Source organism: Glycine soja, chromosome 16 (genome assembly GCF_004193775.1).
Source record: "Glycine soja cultivar W05 chromosome 16, ASM419377v2, whole genome shotgun sequence".
In the NCBI taxonomy this organism is placed as follows: domain Eukaryota; kingdom Viridiplantae; phylum Streptophyta; class Magnoliopsida; order Fabales; family Fabaceae; genus Glycine; species Glycine soja.
This window is the reverse complement of record NC_041017.1, coordinates 2,095,516-2,112,490: the sequence shown is the minus strand read 5'-3', so window position 1 is coordinate 2,112,490 and position 16,975 is coordinate 2,095,516. Positions and strand designations below refer to the sequence as shown.

General features: G+C 33.6%; 2 protein-coding genes and 1 non-coding gene across 4 annotated transcripts; 1 reads left to right on the top strand and 2 right to left on the bottom strand.

The window, feature by feature from the left end:
- Positions 1-2,742: 2,742 nt before the first annotated feature.
- LOC114390691 (ORM1-like protein 3) lies at positions 2,743-8,976 on the bottom strand. Its single transcript, XM_028351528.1, has 3 exons — positions 8,364-8,976; positions 6,618-6,766; positions 2,743-3,213 (listed from the first exon to the last, which is right to left on the bottom strand). The coding sequence occupies exons 1-3, from the start codon at positions 8,547-8,549 to the stop codon at positions 3,075-3,077; spliced, it is 474 nt and encodes a 157-aa protein (XP_028207329.1). The 5' UTR covers positions 8,550-8,976; the 3' UTR covers positions 2,743-3,074.
- A 2,109-nt stretch (positions 8,977-11,085) lies between these two features.
- On the bottom strand, positions 11,086-11,159 carry TRNAV-AAC. The gene has a single exon. It is a non-coding gene; the product is annotated as a tRNA-Val (tRNA).
- Positions 11,160-11,981: 822 nt separating this feature from the next.
- LOC114390872 (probable serine/threonine-protein kinase WNK10) lies at positions 11,982-16,340 on the top strand. Of its 2 annotated transcripts, none has more exons than XM_028351784.1 (7): positions 11,982-12,663; positions 13,484-13,521; positions 13,747-13,974; positions 14,062-14,282; positions 14,380-14,537; positions 14,644-15,043; positions 15,190-16,340. In XM_028351784.1, the coding sequence occupies exons 1-7, from the start codon at positions 12,547-12,549 to the stop codon at positions 16,047-16,049; spliced, it is 2,022 nt and encodes a 673-aa protein (XP_028207585.1). In that variant the 5' UTR covers positions 11,982-12,546; the 3' UTR covers positions 16,050-16,340. The 2 variants fall into 2 exon arrangements, with proteins under 2 accessions (XP_028207585.1, XP_028207584.1); XM_028351783.1 differs by having other exon boundaries at positions 15,187-16,340.
- Positions 16,341-16,975: the final 635 nt, after the last annotated feature.

Here is a 16,975-nt window from a genome sequence, read left to right as displayed (position 1 = left end):
TTCGTAATAGGCTTCATAAAGGTTTCAATAGTTCTGTGGTGGCTCTTATTCCCAAGCATAAGGAAGCTAAGATGATTAAAGATTTTAGGCCTATTTCTTGCTGTTCTACTGTTTACAAGATTATTTCTAAAGTGTTAACTAATAGATTGAGTAAAGTTATTGACACTTTAGTGGGAAAGAATCAAGCTGCCTTTGTTCCAGGTCAGCAACTTCATAATCATGTTCTGCTGGCTTTTGAGCTTCTTAGGGGCTATGAGAGGAAACATGGTACTCCTAAATGTATGTTGCAGATTGATATTCAAAAGGCGTATGATACGGTGCATTGGGATGCTTTGGAGCATATCTTAAGAGAGCTTGGTTTTCCTGATCAGTTTATCAAGTGGATCATGATCGCAGTCAGATCTGTCACCTATGTCTTTAATATCAATGGCAGGTTCACTAGAAGATTAGAGGCTAGGAGAGGAATTAGACAAGGGGATCCTATCTCCCCCTTGCTGTTCATCCTGGTTATGGAGTATCTCAACAGAATTCTAAGCCAACTGGATAAATTTCCTAACTTTAATTATCATTCTAAATGTGAGAAGATGAAGATAACTAATTTGTGTTTTGCGGATGACCTTCTCCTTTTTTCCAGGGGTGATATCGGTTCAGTGCAGATTATGCTTGACAAGCTCAACACTTTCCTCCGTTCTATGGGCCTTCATGTGAATCCTTCAAAGTGCAACATATACTGCGGATCTGTTGATATTAATGTCAAAGAGCAATTATTGTTGATTTCTGGTTTTAAAGAAGGAAAAATGCCCTTTAGGTATCTTGGTATTCCTTTATCCAGCAAGAAACTCAACATAAAGCATTATCAAGTTCTTATAGATAAAATTGTTGGTCGGATTACTCATTGGAGTGCTGGTCTTCTCTCTTATGCTGGTAGAGTGCAACTTATTCAAAGTGTCATCTTTGCTACAATCAATTTTTGGATGCAATGTCTGCCCCTGCCAAAATTTGTGATCATGAGAATAAATGCTATTTGTAGGAGTTTTCTGTGGATAGGTAATAGCAACATTTCTAGTAAGTCTCCAATTGCTTGGGAAAAAGTCTGCAGTCCGAAGATTAATGGTGGTTTGAACATCATCAACTTAGCTATATGGAATAAAATCAGTATCCTGAAATTACTTTGGAATGTCTGTAATAAATCTGATAATCTTTGGATTAAATGGTTGCACACGTACTATATTCGAGGTCAATCAATTTAGAGCATGGTTTTGAAGAAGAGTCACTCTTGGATTATGAGCAACATGATGAAGTTGAGGCCCCTGTTGCTGCAATACCAGTCCAGAATGCAGGATGTTTTTAAAATGAAAAAAATTTATTTGGCTCTGTTTGAGGAAAGTGAGAAAATGAGTTGGAGGACTCTTATGTGCAACAATCTGGCCAGACCGCGGGCTCTTTTTTGTTTGTGGCAGGCGTGTCACTTCAGGCTTGCTAGCAAAGATCGTCTGATAAAATTTGGTTTGAATGTTGATGCTAACTGTGCTTTTTGTTCTTCTATGGAATCCCATGAACATCTCTTTTTTGGTTGTATTAAGTTGAAGACTATTTGGACTGCGGTTCTTAATTGGTTGCAGATAATTCATATGCCAAGTACTTGGTCAGAAGAATTGAATTGGATTACTAGGAAGTGTAAAGGAAAGGGATGGCGTGCTATGTTACTCAAATGTGCTTTTACTGAAACAATATATCATATTTGGGCTTATAGAAACCATAGGGTTTTTGGTGGAAATGTAATTAACAGGAAAGTTGAGGATTCGATTATCAATACGATAATCTATAGAGTGTGGGATAGAAAGAGGTATAGGAGGTATATTGCTGAGTTGATGACATAGGTTCTTTTTTGGGGTTTTGGTTTAGCTTAGAACCAATTCCTTGGTCTTTTTGTTCTCTTGGCTTGTTGGGGCTGGATCGGTTGCGATCGCCTTGTGTTTATCGTTTTTTTGAATTAATTCATTTCTTGATTCAAAAAAAAAAAAAAAACATCAATGCCATGTTAACACCATATCATCCACTATTAATGACATTATTTTTTTTATGGCAAGAATCAAAACAAAATTAAAAGTACTTTATATATATAAGTAATTAAACCAATTGTCAAATACGTCCTTTTAAAACTGACAAATAAATTGATCCTACATTAACTTTTGTCACAAAACATCTTGACATATTAAATGCATTATAGAAGACCAACTAGCTTGAAGTCTCGAATAAGGCATCATTTTATTCTCTAAAAATTAAAGAGGCGGATCAAATTAATCTTTAAAAAATAAGTGGATAAATTTGAATCAAGGAGGAAAGAAAAATGGAATATAACAATTTCTTGCGGCTAGTATGAGACCAACCACAGAATTTCTTCGGTTACATGTAGAACAGTTTTTTTTTTTAAAATCAAAATAATTACATCTAGAAAAAACAGATATTTTTGCTTTTAAAACAACCTCAAAATAAGCCTTGCACTTTCATGCAGAATCTGATATCATGCAGCAAATATTTATATTTGGCCCAAAATACATGCTTAAAATTCCAACGTAATGTGACTTGTGGTTTTCAAGTTTCCACAACACCATTCAACTTGTCTCTCACACCACAAAGTCTTCACCATTTGACTTCTCAAATTTCAGGTGACGTCTAATGTAAGTATTCAATTTATGCTTTTGAGTTATCAAAAAGGACTATTATTTCCAAAAGAAAAAGTTAATACCAACGGAAAGGATCATCCTTGTATATCTCAGTTCTAAAGCATCAAATAAAGGAAAAAATACTAGAAAAGAAAGGTACATTTTAAAAGCACCGATATAATCTGATACATATACTTCTCTACTGTACAGAAATAACTCAACATATTTATTTGTTTAATAATACTTTTAGAAGCAGCTTAAAAAGCAGTTGGCAACAAAACATTACTTGAGTATCCTTCCAGTTCTGCCTTCTATACAAAGGTGTGACCTTTTTTTCCAGAACAAAAGGACAAGAGGCTCTTGAGCAGGTAAGGAGTGGTAACCAAGTGTCATGGCCACAGCAACATTTCACTTATCAGCATTGATTCCAAATATCCTGACCTTGTGCATGTGGGGGAACTTTGCAACAACCAGCACAATCACTGCAACAGTGTTGAATAAGAACATTGGATTCTGATAGTCTGTTGTGTGTGAGGCTATCAAGTACCTGACAATCACCAAAAGTACAAAAAAGAAACACAGTAAATAACTACTAAGTTTTAAAATTCTAACTACACTCTACTCTATCTACCCTTCAAAATATGGAAAATTTCTTCGAAATATCAAGTATTGCGGTGCTTCTCATCTTCAAGATACAATTACAAGATTAGTTGTCTAGTTGCCTATTGATATTAAACCTTATTCTGTTAAGAAGTCTTAATTTTGATATTGATTATGAGTATGTTATTTAATTATGTTTGGTTATTATTATTCATATATGTTTTAAAATAACTTTTAGAAGTATGTGAGCTTTTACTACTTCGAGAGTTTAGTTTTACCTAATGTCTCAAGTTAGGCAACCTCACAACAACTACACAAGCCCTTCCCCACTAAGCAGGACAGCTACGGATTAAACAAAATCATTATGTTATGTCAATAACTAAATCCTCAGCAAATCCATTTTTTTCTCACATGGTCAAACCAACTAAGGTGAGATTCTACCATATTTTCCTCGTAGATGTTGGCCCTAAACACATTCATTCATGATCCCATCTTGTCATGATTTTCTGCTCCTCCACTATAATAATTTATCTTTGCAACACTAAGCTTATGCTCTTTTTGACTCTCTATAACCCAACATTTAACAAAACACAACACTGAGTTTTACACCAGTGCAGTAAAAAAATTCTTTAAAGTTAGAGACAGTTTCCATAAGAATCTGAATCATGGCAAAGCTGCTGACATACAATCCTCTAGCTGAAGCCCAAATCATTTCCATAAATAGTACCTCCTGCTTTTGAACTTCTCAGTTGAAAAACAAGATGGGTGTACCCTTTTAGGGCACTTTTGGGAATGATTAGTTCTTGGAAAATAACTGTTTTTGCCCCCTCAAAAGCTCTCCAGGAAGCTAAACGCCTAAAAACATCCATAAAAAAAAACTTCAAAGTAAATTGAACTAAATGTACACTTGATCTGGATCAGTTATGATAAACTCCATAGATTTTGGTAGCACCAAGAATGTAATGGCTCTAGGCAACGTTTTCTATATAAATATAAACTGCTCACCGCAGTATTTGGCATGTTAAATGCAGTCATTTTCAAGAATATCTTCAGGCAAAAAAATCTGCTATTGTAAATTAACTTTTTTTTTTTGCCTCTCTGGTGCTTACTACAGTCTCTTTTTGAGGTTTTGTTTTAACTTGTTTGAACTTCTTTTCTATGTTTATCTTCTGTGCCTTCGTTAAGGAGGATTTCTTATCCTGTCATGTAATTGTGTTTTTCATTTTAGATTTGGTTCCTCTAAAGTGAAGGGGGGCTGGCTTTAGAGAGAAAAACGTACATAATAGATCATGAACATGCATAATAGATCATGCTAAAACTTAATTCACTGATTTTCCAATAAATAGCTATAGTTTCTACTCTCTAAAAAAGCACCCCTAGTTTCAAAGGAAATGGCTTAATAATGTTTAGATCAAACATTATTTCTTCTATTAAAGCAATTTTATGGCAAAACTAACCAAGAATCAAGGCAGCTAATGAGTTTACCACACCATGAAGAATAGAAACCACCACATCTTAAGCTAACTTATTTGTTTCATATAATTCATTTAGCAAACATTACTACTCATTTGAAAAGTCACTATGGCTTCTTAAATTATATTTGCATCCTGATATTTTTATGCTTACACATCCAATAAAACTCTTGCACATCCATAACAACCATTTTATAGGTCGTAACTTTAGGCATACTAACTTCAAATCACTTTACAAGTTCCCCACACCAGCAGCCCATGTAAATAGTAACAGGATGGAAACTGTCCTTAAGAAACAACATTTAGTATTAGCTACCCAATTGATTTACAACCTGTCTATATAATATCTTACGATATGAATGAAATATATATTAGAACTACATATGGTTTGGCTTCTTTGGACCATAATTACAAGGTTTACACTTTCATTCTGAATAGCTAATAAAATCCTTACTCTTCCTGAAATAAATGTCACTCAAGAGAAGTGGGAAACAAATCTTGATTTCAGACACAATCCAATGGTATAGAAGTTGTTCAGGAAGGCCACAGTTACTACAGATCATAAGGTGCAGAAATTTTCAAATGTAGCCATTTTACTTGGCTTTTTCTTTTTCTTATATTTCCTTTTTCTTATTAAAACAGATTCCTGTTTTCTAGTAATTACTTGTGGAATTGTCATGAAGCATATAGATATAACTCTTCAAGTATCGTGAACTTCTTAACAAACAACAGAGTTACAAAATGCATGCAACTTATTAAGCTACATCACAGCAGAGTGGTATTTTCTGTTCATGTGAACACACATGCTCACACATCATGAGAGAGAAGGAAATCTAATTCAATAAATAAGCAATACAATACCCAAAAAAATGTTTTGGAAAAAAAATCTATTAAATTGGATAATAGTTCTCAATCCCAAAAAAGCAGTGCAGAGTGGTCATCCCTGAACATGCTATGGCAGGATAGTGGGATGGCTGACATTTTAACCAATTAAAACAATATAAAAAAATTAAAGGGTAGGAATTAGAACAGGACAGTGAGATGAAAGACATGCTTTAGATAGATTAAAAAACAGAACAACAGAGACAGAACAGAGCACAGCAGCAAAGGTCACGGTTGGCCAGAAACAATGACAGGTTCTCCAGAAAATGGCCAGAGGTCAGGGATAACTGGAAACTAAGGAGAACAGAGCTGCAGAGGTTAGGGAAGGCCAAAAATTGTCGTAGATATAAGAAGTGTTGTTAGAGAAGGGTCAGTGTTTGTTGGAAAGGAGAACAGTGGGTGCCACTTCATAACAGAGTGCAAGAAGGTGGCTGAGAAAGTATGGTTTTCAGTTCTGATTCAAAGGTGGGGGCAAAATCCTGAATTCACACAATAGCCCTAAATGGTGCTGATTAGTACTAAAAATAGGCATTTTGCAACCCACTCCAAGAACACTGGCTCCATCTGTGATTTTCAGCAATTTTGTCCACACTACTGCAGCCGCAATGGCTTCTACCTCAAACTGTGATGCTATTCAATTTTTGTAGCATGCTCCAAGTCGCTCTGCAACACAATTCTGCAATAGTGCCACTGCCACTAATTGGCATATTGACAACTAGCAACTGGATAGGTTGTGATTAATGGTTTCCACACATAAACACAACATTCATTTGCAAGTCTAGCACCAAAAGAAGTTAAGTCCAAAAAAAGAGTATAAAATGCATACAAACAATGGCAGACATTTGTTCACACCAGTGATTTAGTGTAGACCATATTTAAATGAATACTGTTAACATTTATATAACAAGGGTGCACACACATTTATAGACCCTATGACATCACCAGAAGCAGATAACTTTGTATATAAAAATGATGGCAAGTAAATTAGAGAACTTACAGCACCAAAGGAACAACTGTGAGAAACTTCCTGTTCCGAGTAAGCTGCTTTCCATTGTCTACCTGCTCCCACCAAGTCAATCTATTGTAGATCCCTTGGTCCTCCGCAAATGGAGTTCCTTTCTTCCAGTGAAAAAAGTGATATGTTACCTGATGGACACAACATAATCAATTAAGCGCCATGTAGAGAAGTTAAATTATTTTAACATCCATTAACAATATTTACAAACAAAATATTAATTTATAACCTGACTAAATCATTCAATTTTGATTGAAAATAAAAAGGAAAAAAAATGTCCTGCCCATCACTTCATGAAGTAATAAATGAGCAAAAATGGATTCTCTAAGTATTATGTTAATATGTCCATTCCAAACCTACCTGTTTGAAAATTATTTGATGATAAGAAAATAAGAAATATAAGGTTCTATGAGAAAGCACTATCAAATGAACTATACTTTTAGAAATGGCCACACCTTAAAAGAAACCATGAAAATTGAACTGTCATACTTCTAGAGTCAAACAGAGGAAAAGCAAGAGCAAAATAAAAGCAAATCTAGTTCAAGATCCACAACAATTAATTGAATCAAGAGAGGAAACAAATATGTGAAGGACTCCTCTGTACTGTGGAATTTCCCAGAACCCCATTCGCCTTCTTTTAAAATTTCATAAACAGTTGGCACTCCACCTTCACAATAACACACAAAATAAACTTATGGACAGCAATTTGGAGCAAAGTCAGATCACCATCAAAATCATCTGCAGGCAAAGAGATTAAGAGACACACAGGAAACCTTGTACATTTCCAAGTGAATTTTCTCTAATAGCATCAACATCTTCCTAAACTAAGAGAGGCAAATAATGGTTTAAGAAGAGACTACAACGAGTAAAGACCAAACTATGCTTATGTATCTTGTAGGGTTGGGGCCGTGGAGAGGATACATCTGATATAGTAAATATTTATTAAAGATAGTTAAGAACATGGTGGGGCCATGGAGATGGGAAAGAGAAATCAATTGTGTAATATTCTAATAACTAAATATTTACTTTGGCTTTACACTATATCCACAAAGTACATATATTTTTAATAAGCGTGTATAATAACTCCAAAGCTTCCCTTGAGTGGCGTATCACATTCCCATCCTCATTCCTCATTCCAAATAACTAACTTTCAAGCCACATGAGAATAAGAACAAGATTATTGCAGAGTAGTTTTCCAGGCCATGAGATAACATGAACAAGATTATAGAGCAGACACAACAAATTGCTGGCCACCCTTAATCCTTGACAATAGGAAACTAAGGTAAAATAGTAAAACATAGGATGATAGGAATACTGATCACTTTCAACTTTCAATTCCAGATTGTGATTTTATGAGATGACCAAGGTACCTCCAATTTGTACATGCCTTGTGATAACTTCCCCCACCCCCTTAAAACCATTTATCAAGCCCCCATATAAGAACAACTCCAATACTAAACAACCGCCAATGACACAATAAATTATCATCCCAATTTTTTCTCTAGGTCAAGCACAATTAAATTCCTTCTATCCAAGATATAAATCACATTCTTCCAAGATTCAACAGAAACAACACAGGCATATAACCTAAAAAGCCTTAAACTGCAAGGTTTCTAATAGGGTAACCAAATCAACAAATAAAAGACACCCAGAACTCAAATTCAATTTTTTTTGGTAAAAAAGGCAACAATTAAATTAAATGACAGGAAGCAAGAGATAGAAGGATACAGCAAAGTGTGCGAGATTAACGATGGTCCAAGCGATGCCAGGGGAACAACCGAAGACGGAGAGTACGAGGATCCAAGAAAAGAAAAGGATGAGGATGTATGTGGTCCAAACGCCAGGGTACGTGAACCACTCCGTGTTCCTGTTCAGATCCGCCGGTGGCACCGCCTTCACGTACAGGTTTGCCATCAATCAGTTCCGAAGATAATACCCTTTTAACCAAAAACCCCAATTTCGCGATCCCAGATGCTCAAGTTTCGACCTTTCAAATTCCTTCGATGATTATTATTGATGGGGCTTCTTGTTTTTCGATATTGGCTGAAATTTCCAAAACCCAGAAACACACCCTCTCTCTTCTCTCTTTCTCTCTTTGTTTTTTCTTTTTCTTTTTCTCTCTCTAATTAAAAATATCAAAGACAGAAATTGGATGGCGTGTGTGGAGGAATTGAAAAAAATGTAAATGAGAGCTGAAAATTCAATTTTTAAATGGGAAAATTAATGATAGTAGAAATTGATAAAGTGGACAAAATATCTTCGAATAAAAGCCTAAGTGCCCCTCTTATACACATATTCAGAGGGCGCTAAAGGTCGTCGTTTGGGGTTTCTTTGATTTTGTTGAGAGTTGGATGCTGTTATTTTTTTAACTTTTTTTAGGGGTATTATCACACAACTGACACAAGGAAAACTAAATTGAAATAGCCAGCATAGTTTCTTTTAAATTCTGTTTTTTTTTCTTTTTTTAAAGGATTGTTTGACCAATCATATATTTTTTTATATACTCTTTTAATATACTTTTTTCAATTAGTTAAAATTTGATTAAATCTCTATATGAGATGAATTTGTGAAGCACTGTGGTCGAATTTAAAAAAAAATTCAAATATTTTTTTAAAAATAAAGTTACTGTGTCTTTAGTCTCTAAAATTACAATTAAAAAATATCAAATAATTTGTTTAAAAATAAATTTTTTAAATTTTTTTTTTAAATAAATGAAAAAGCAGATAAAATTTTCTTAACGAAAACATAAAACTATTATTTTATAAAAATAACTTAAACAAACACATAAAAATATAAAATTATTTATGTTATTTAAAAAATATTTTTTAAAATAAGTTTAAGCAAACAAACTCATGATCTTTAAGAGAGTTAACAAAAGAGACTAACATGACTAATGAGTTTTAATTTTAAGAACTTATTTGAATTAAAAAGATGATAAATATCATATGTAGTTAGAGTATTTGACTTTTGCTAATACTCTGAAGTATCCTCATTTATTACAAACTTTGGTCCCTTAAGCAATACTACAATACTGTCTCACAAGTTTAAGGATTAAAACAAAGATTTACTTATTAAAATTTATTGAACTATAATGTCAAGAGAAAGATTCATTAAATAAAAATTGAAATCCACAATTTTTTTTGTAATTTTTAATATGTTTCAATCAATTAAAGAGAAAGTGTGTTACGCTTTGAGGGAAAGTGTTACAAAAAAAAATGTAATAGAGAGTGTTTTTTTTTTTTGTTCAATTGCACTTGAGAAGAGGAACTAAAAGTCTTTACGAAAATAAATTTGAACTATATCAGCTTTTACGGCTTCCAGATAAAGTTAGGAACGAAATAAAATACATGAAAATTTATAAAACAAATAGAGAGAGTGTTGATCGTAATTCTCTTACAAATTTATATCACCATTTTTCATATAATATATCACATGAAAAATATAAAATAAAATTGGTTTATAAATCCCAATTTAACTGCTAGCACTTTACCAGTTCAACTCAACAGATAATTTTGCTGTAATTTGATTGGAAATAGAGATGAAAACATCCAAACGCAGCATTATCATTTCGAGGCAATACATTTCATCAAATGCACGCAACTAGAATAACTAAAGACAAATTTATAGAAAAATAAAAGTGATATCAATAACTAATAGATAGCAATCCGCAAGAAATAACAATTTGACAAGATTAAACAACATCAACCATTAATTAGACATATGCATCAGTTTTATGTGCATATCAATAGGTTTATTCAAAGCCAAATTCTCAACTGTCCCCTTGATCACATCAATGTCAGTTAGTCACACCAACTGAAACAGTACTAGGCATTAAAGAGGATAAGGAAACATTTCAGCCAATAACATAAGAAATTTGATCACTTTCCATTCCTTCTTGGCCATATAGCAAGACTACAAGACCACTTTTGCTATACAGGGCAAAGTCCTCACAATTGTTCAATTACTAGCACTAGTATAGCATATCATGATTACCGAAGCCTTGGGGTAGTGGTACATGTGCCTCCCCTTGTACTAAAAAAAACAGTAACTACACCCATTTTCAATTTTCAACATAGCAATAATGAAGAAGGTCCTCAATATGGGAAGATGACTAAGGCTACTGTCATAGGCCCAACTTTCATCTACTCATTATAGAAACTCAATGTGTATAGAGGCCCAAGAATAAAGATTTTCAAAAAATTTAAAATATTATAATGTTAATGCTCTTGTTTGTCATCGGTAACAAAAATAATTCATATATAAATGTCACTTAATGTGATTTGATGTAAACTTTATATTATTTTCTATTCTCATAAATAAAAAAAAATCTTAATGGATTCATCTTTTCAAAATTACCTCACAAAAGACTAAAGCTGTCAAAAGCATGGGACAACCACATATTTAGAAACAATGAAAGAAGTTCCTCTGAAAATAAAAAAAAAACATATCATGGCGTCGCCCGGACTTGAACCGGAGACCTTCAGTGTGTTAGACTGACGTGATAACCAACTACACCACGACACCGATGCTTTTTATTTCTAATAAAGATTGTATAATTCTATAACAATTTACACCCGCTGTAGATAAAAGGCAATATAAACGAATAGAATAACTTCCCTTTTGTTGCATTACAGAAAACGTGAACAAATTGCACACTATCTAGTTTTTTTTCTTCTATTTCTCTAAAATATAATCTTATTATATTTTTAATTTTTACAAAAATTTTGCTCCATGTTTGATTCTTGTAAATTTTTGTTTTTGTTTTGGAAAGGAAAATTCCACTACTAAAAATAACTAGTCAATTTTTTTAATAAAAATTGATATGAATAATGAAACTAATGAAACATGATAAAAATTTAAATATGAATTAAGTTTCTATAAGTTCATTTTTTTAATTTTTGGTCATATAATTTTTATTTATTTTTAGTCAGTTTTATTTTAATTTTATTTTCTGTAAGTTTTATTTTATAATTTTTTTATTTTTTTTTATAAATTTGTGTTTTTTTAATTTCAAATACTAAAAATATAAACTTAAATAGATTAAAAAATATATAAACTTAAAGGAAGTAAAATTGAGAAACGTAAATCTAGCAGAATTATTTTTTTTATTTTTAAAAAATCTTATTTTAAGAACTAAAATTTAAAAGAAATCTTCCTTTTAAATTATATATATATATATATATATATATATATATATATATATATATATATATATATATATATATATATATATATATATATATTCTCTTTTTCCATCAATAAAAAATAATAAAAGTCATCTGATTCTCATCTCCACATTAATATATATTAAGGTTTCTTTCTGTTAGTTAGTTTAGTTCACAACTTCCCCCAATTGACCTCAAAAGTCAAACCTCATCTTCTTCCTTCTGAAATGCAAATTTCTTAACCAAATTAGCTCTCTGATTCACCATACACCTGTCTGTTCACCCCTTCTCTTTCTCATCCCCTGTTTCCTCATTTTCTCTTTCTTCCCTCACCAACCACCATCCCCCCCCCCCCCCCCCCCCCCCTTTTTCCCCCTTTGATTTTTTTCCTCAGAAGATTGGATAATGGGAGACCCATTTGGTAAATTTTAAACCCTTTGAAGGTTTTGGTACCTGGGTCGATGGAAAGAATGGACTTTGAGAGGAAGGCGATGGTGTGGGTTTCATTTGATTATGAATTTTTGCTCTGACATGGAAGGTTGGGTTTTGGATTTACGTTCATTGCCTCCAACCATTGTCATCGAATGTCGGTTCCAGCTGTGGTCGGCATTCGATTCCTCCTTCGTTCAGTCCCAACCTTTCTCCATTCCAATCACAAACTAGGCCCCATCCAATAAGCACAAATAAACAAAAACACAAAAAGAAGCAATTTTTTGTGTTTGGTTCTGTTTGTCTCAGCCACTAGAATGAATTCTGGTGCTGTCTTGGCATTGCCTCCAGTAAGCAATGTATTCAGGACAAGGGAACCTCATGATTTTGAGGATGACTTTGTGGAGAAAGATCCAACTGGCCGGTACATAAGGGTATCATGATGACCATTCTTCATTTATATATATTTTTGGATTCATTTGTGGTCAACTTTGGTGGTTCTACTACATTTTAACCAATGTGTGTGAAATGTGTTGTGTTTTTGTGTTTTATAGAGGGAGGTGGAATGTTTTAATTGCTTAGGTTGGTTTGGTGGTAAAAAAAAGTGCTAGTTGAGCTAGAGGGCTAGGCGGGCACATTTGGAATCAATGCTGCATTCGTGGTTGCACATATGCTGGCCTTCAAAGTTCAAACAATAGTAATTTGATATTGATTAACCATATTTTTCTTGTGTGACTTGTGGATTACAAATTTGCAATATAAGGCCCCGTTTGGGGCCTAAGCTATATAAGTTGAATAAATGGCGTGATGCTGCAGACTGTATATTATGTGTGTAAATGCATCATCTCCTTCACTTTGAATTGTGCTCGCTTTTGTCGGGTTTGAAAGTGTTGTTATCATTAGAGAAAAGAAGTTGTAAATTTCCTAATAGGTTGTATCTGTAATGAATTACCTTGATACAGCTATGAAAGACAGAATCACATATTAAGTTCCATTTTTACTTTATAAATCAGGTGTGGTAGTGATTATCATTTTTGAAGCAGAAGTGTTAAACCTAATGCTTAAGATTAATTATTACAAATAATCCTCTGAATGAGAAATTTGCTTTCTGTAAAACACAACTAGGGGCATTTATTACAATATGCACACAACGTCCAAGGGGATTTGTTTACTTCTTTTCAATAATTCTATGATTCACTTGTTCTTTATATTTGTTATTTTCATTTGATTTTTTTTCTCTTGTTTTTGTCTCAGTACAATGAAATCTTGGGTAGAGGTGCCTTCAAAACCGTGTACGATTCTGATGCCTAATCTCTATTTTTCTTTCTATTTTTAATATTTTTTTCTCATTATCTCTATTTCATTATATTTTCTTCCTAGTCTTCTAGTTTAATTTGATTAAGAATTTACTTGCTATGAATTATTTCTTCAAGAAATTTAGTCCTCAATAACATTTAGGAGGGTCTGGCAGTTTTTACTTGTTAACGCATGCTATTTAATCTCTTTCTCTTTTGCAGTTATAGGGGTTTTGATGAAGTTGATGGAATAGAAGTTGCTTGGAACCAAGTTAAGATTGATGGCCTCATGCATTCAGTAGATGATCTTGCGAAATTGTATTCTGAAGTTAATCTATTGAAGTCTTTGAAACATGAAAATATCATTAAGTTCTATGATTCTTGGATTGATGATAAGCAGAAAACTGTTAACATGATTACTGAACTCTTCACATCAGGAAATTTAAGGCTGTAGGTTCTCTTGATGTCCCCTCTTTCCTTTATGTTATTTGGTTGTAATGTGCACATATGAAATTGTTGTACATCTTTGGCTGACAGATATCGTAAGAAGCATAAATATGTTGAAATGAAAGCTATAAAAGGTTGGGCCAGGCAGATCCTTCATGGCTTAGTATATCTTCACAGTCACAGGCCACCCATTATTCACAGAGACTTGAAATGTGACAACATCTTTGTGAATGGAAACCAAGGTGAAGTTAAGATAGGGGACCTTGGTTTAGCAGTTGTCATGCAACAACCAACTGCCCAAAGTGTTATTGGTAACATTTACTTTCCTTAAATGTGATTTTTTTTTATCATTCTGGTCCCATATGGCACTGAACTATGCTTTTGTTTGTTGTTTCTCTATTTTAAAAGGGACTCCTGAGTTTATGGCTCCAGAACTATATGAAGAGGCATACACTGAACTTGTTGACATCTATTCTTTTGGGATGTGCATATTGGAGATGGTTACTCTTGAATATCCCTATAGTGAATGCAAAAATCCTGCTCAAATCTTTAAGAAAGTTACCTCAGTGAGTAAATCAATTATTGGCATATCCTTATTAGTTATAATTGCATGCTCATAATAAAAAACTTTTAACTCGTCTTTATGTTATATTGTCATGCATGTCATTGCAGGGCATCAAACCTGCTTCCCTTAATAAGGTGAGTGATCCCCAACTTAAGGAGTTTATTGAGAAATGTTTGGTTCCAGCATCTGAGAGATTGTCAGCAGAGGAGCTTCTTAAAGACCCATTTCTACAAGTTGAGAATCCAAAGGATCCCATCCTTTATCCTTTACAACCGCCTAGCCGAACACTGAGAGCATATTCATTCAAGTCTGGTTCTCTATCTATGGACATGGATTCTGACTGCAAACCGTTTTCTATGAGTATCTGTTCTGAAAGCAACCAGGAAAACCCACATTGTCCTGTTTTTGAAGTGCAGCGGACAAATAATAAACACGAGTTTAGGTTGAAAGGGACTAAAAATGATGATAACTCGGTATCATTGACCTTGCGTATTGCTGATACATGTGGTGAGTATTTAGTCTGTCCTTTAGCTTCACTTTCACTTTTTGCTATTTTTGTTTCGAGGAGTAGAGAACTTTTGAATTAGTTTTTGACATGCTTTCCTGTGCCTTGGAATTTGATACTTGAATGTTGTTTGTTGTGCTACTAGCAGGTCGAGTCCGGAATATACATTTTCTCTTTTACCTTGATACAGATACTGCAGTCTCTGTGGCCACAGAGATGGTTGAACATTTGGAGCTGGCAGATCATGATGTAGATTTCATAGCTGAGCTTATTGATTACTTGATAATGAAACTTCTACCTTGGTGGAAGCCCTCACCTGATCATTTCTCATGTGGAGAATTAAGTCCTTATAGTACAAATATAGATGGCCAATGGCCATGGGGTTCTGTCCTAACTAGTATTCCCTCTGAATTGGCTATTGATCAGGATGGCTTCTCTGGGTCTGATACAACTCCCAAAGAAGATTTTGTTGCATCTGAGAAGAGCAGCGTTTCCAAAAATGATAGCAATGCTACTTTTGAGGGTGATTGTAATTCTTCTAGTCTGGTTAAATTGGAAGATCGATATTCACAAGGATCTAGAGCTTCTGAGATGATTGTTGAAAACACTTCTATGAAAAATGACAATTGTCATGATTCCAATGCTGATGTAAGTTCTGAAAGCTTAAGTAATTCCATGTCTGAACTTGAGATTGGGGGTGCATATTTTGAGGACTGTAAATTGCAACCAGCAGAATATTGTTCTGGAGAAGGAGTTGTGATAAATGAATTCCCAAAGAACTCAGGGTCAGTTCTTGGAACGTCCATTAATGTTGAGAACCCTACAAATAGTTGTTCTTATGTGTCATCAACAGAAGAGGACATTATTGATCTTGAGCTACAGTTTAAACTTGATGAAATTGAGGCACACTATCAGCATTGGATTGATGAACTTAAGAAAATGATGTTGGAGGCATTGGATTCCACCAGAAGGAGTTGGGTGGCCAAGAAGAAATTGGCTGTTCAGTGATTTTGAGCTTGTTGATTGACCTCTTTTTACCCTTGTCAAAATTGTTTCATTGTAAATTTTGTAATCTTAACGGCAATTTGTATATTGGATGTGGCTCTTTTTAGTGGAAGCGAGTGTCCTTACCATCAACCTATTTTTTCATGCTTTGGAGATATTTCTCAGTCTCTAATTAGCATAGCATAACGTAGGAGAATGTGTCTTTAAGAAAAATTTATAGTTCTAGAAGACACATTCTGATGCAGACTCTTTGCAATTTTAGTATATTGTTCATCATTACAACTTTGCATGCCAGGATTGTTGCAAATCATTAGACTTCTTCACTCCCCGAATTAAGCATGAGATAATATAATCACATTAAGTGCTTTATTCTTTTTTATTTATGATTATTAAGTGTTTATAAAAGAAAACCAGCATTTCTTTAGCTCCACTAAACCATATTTAGTGATAATTTGGATCTAATCCTCTTGATTTTAACCAACTAATATAAAAAAAAAAACTCCTGTTTTTTAAAATTCAGGTGTGAAAGCTGTGATTCATCTTTACCCTTAAAGGAAATTAATAGATGAAGTGGTTTGTGGTGATTATGAAAAGTATGTTTGAGTACCATATTATATTGATTATGAAAAGTGAAATTATATTTAATAGTCAAATTAGATGGAGGAAGTCGTTTGTGGTGATTGAGACTTGAAATGTACATTATCACGATCCATACTTGTCAAAAAGCAAGGAAAAGAACATTGAAGTTTTATAAATTGTAAGAAATTTTGTGTATTAATGTGACCGTGTGAATTACACGAGATAATCTTTTTCATTCTTTGAACCGAGATTAAATCTCTGAACCCCCAACAAATAAGGACTTATCCGTTGGGAAGACTAACAACTCCAAAACTAAAATAATTAGACTAATACATCAGGCATTATTCAGA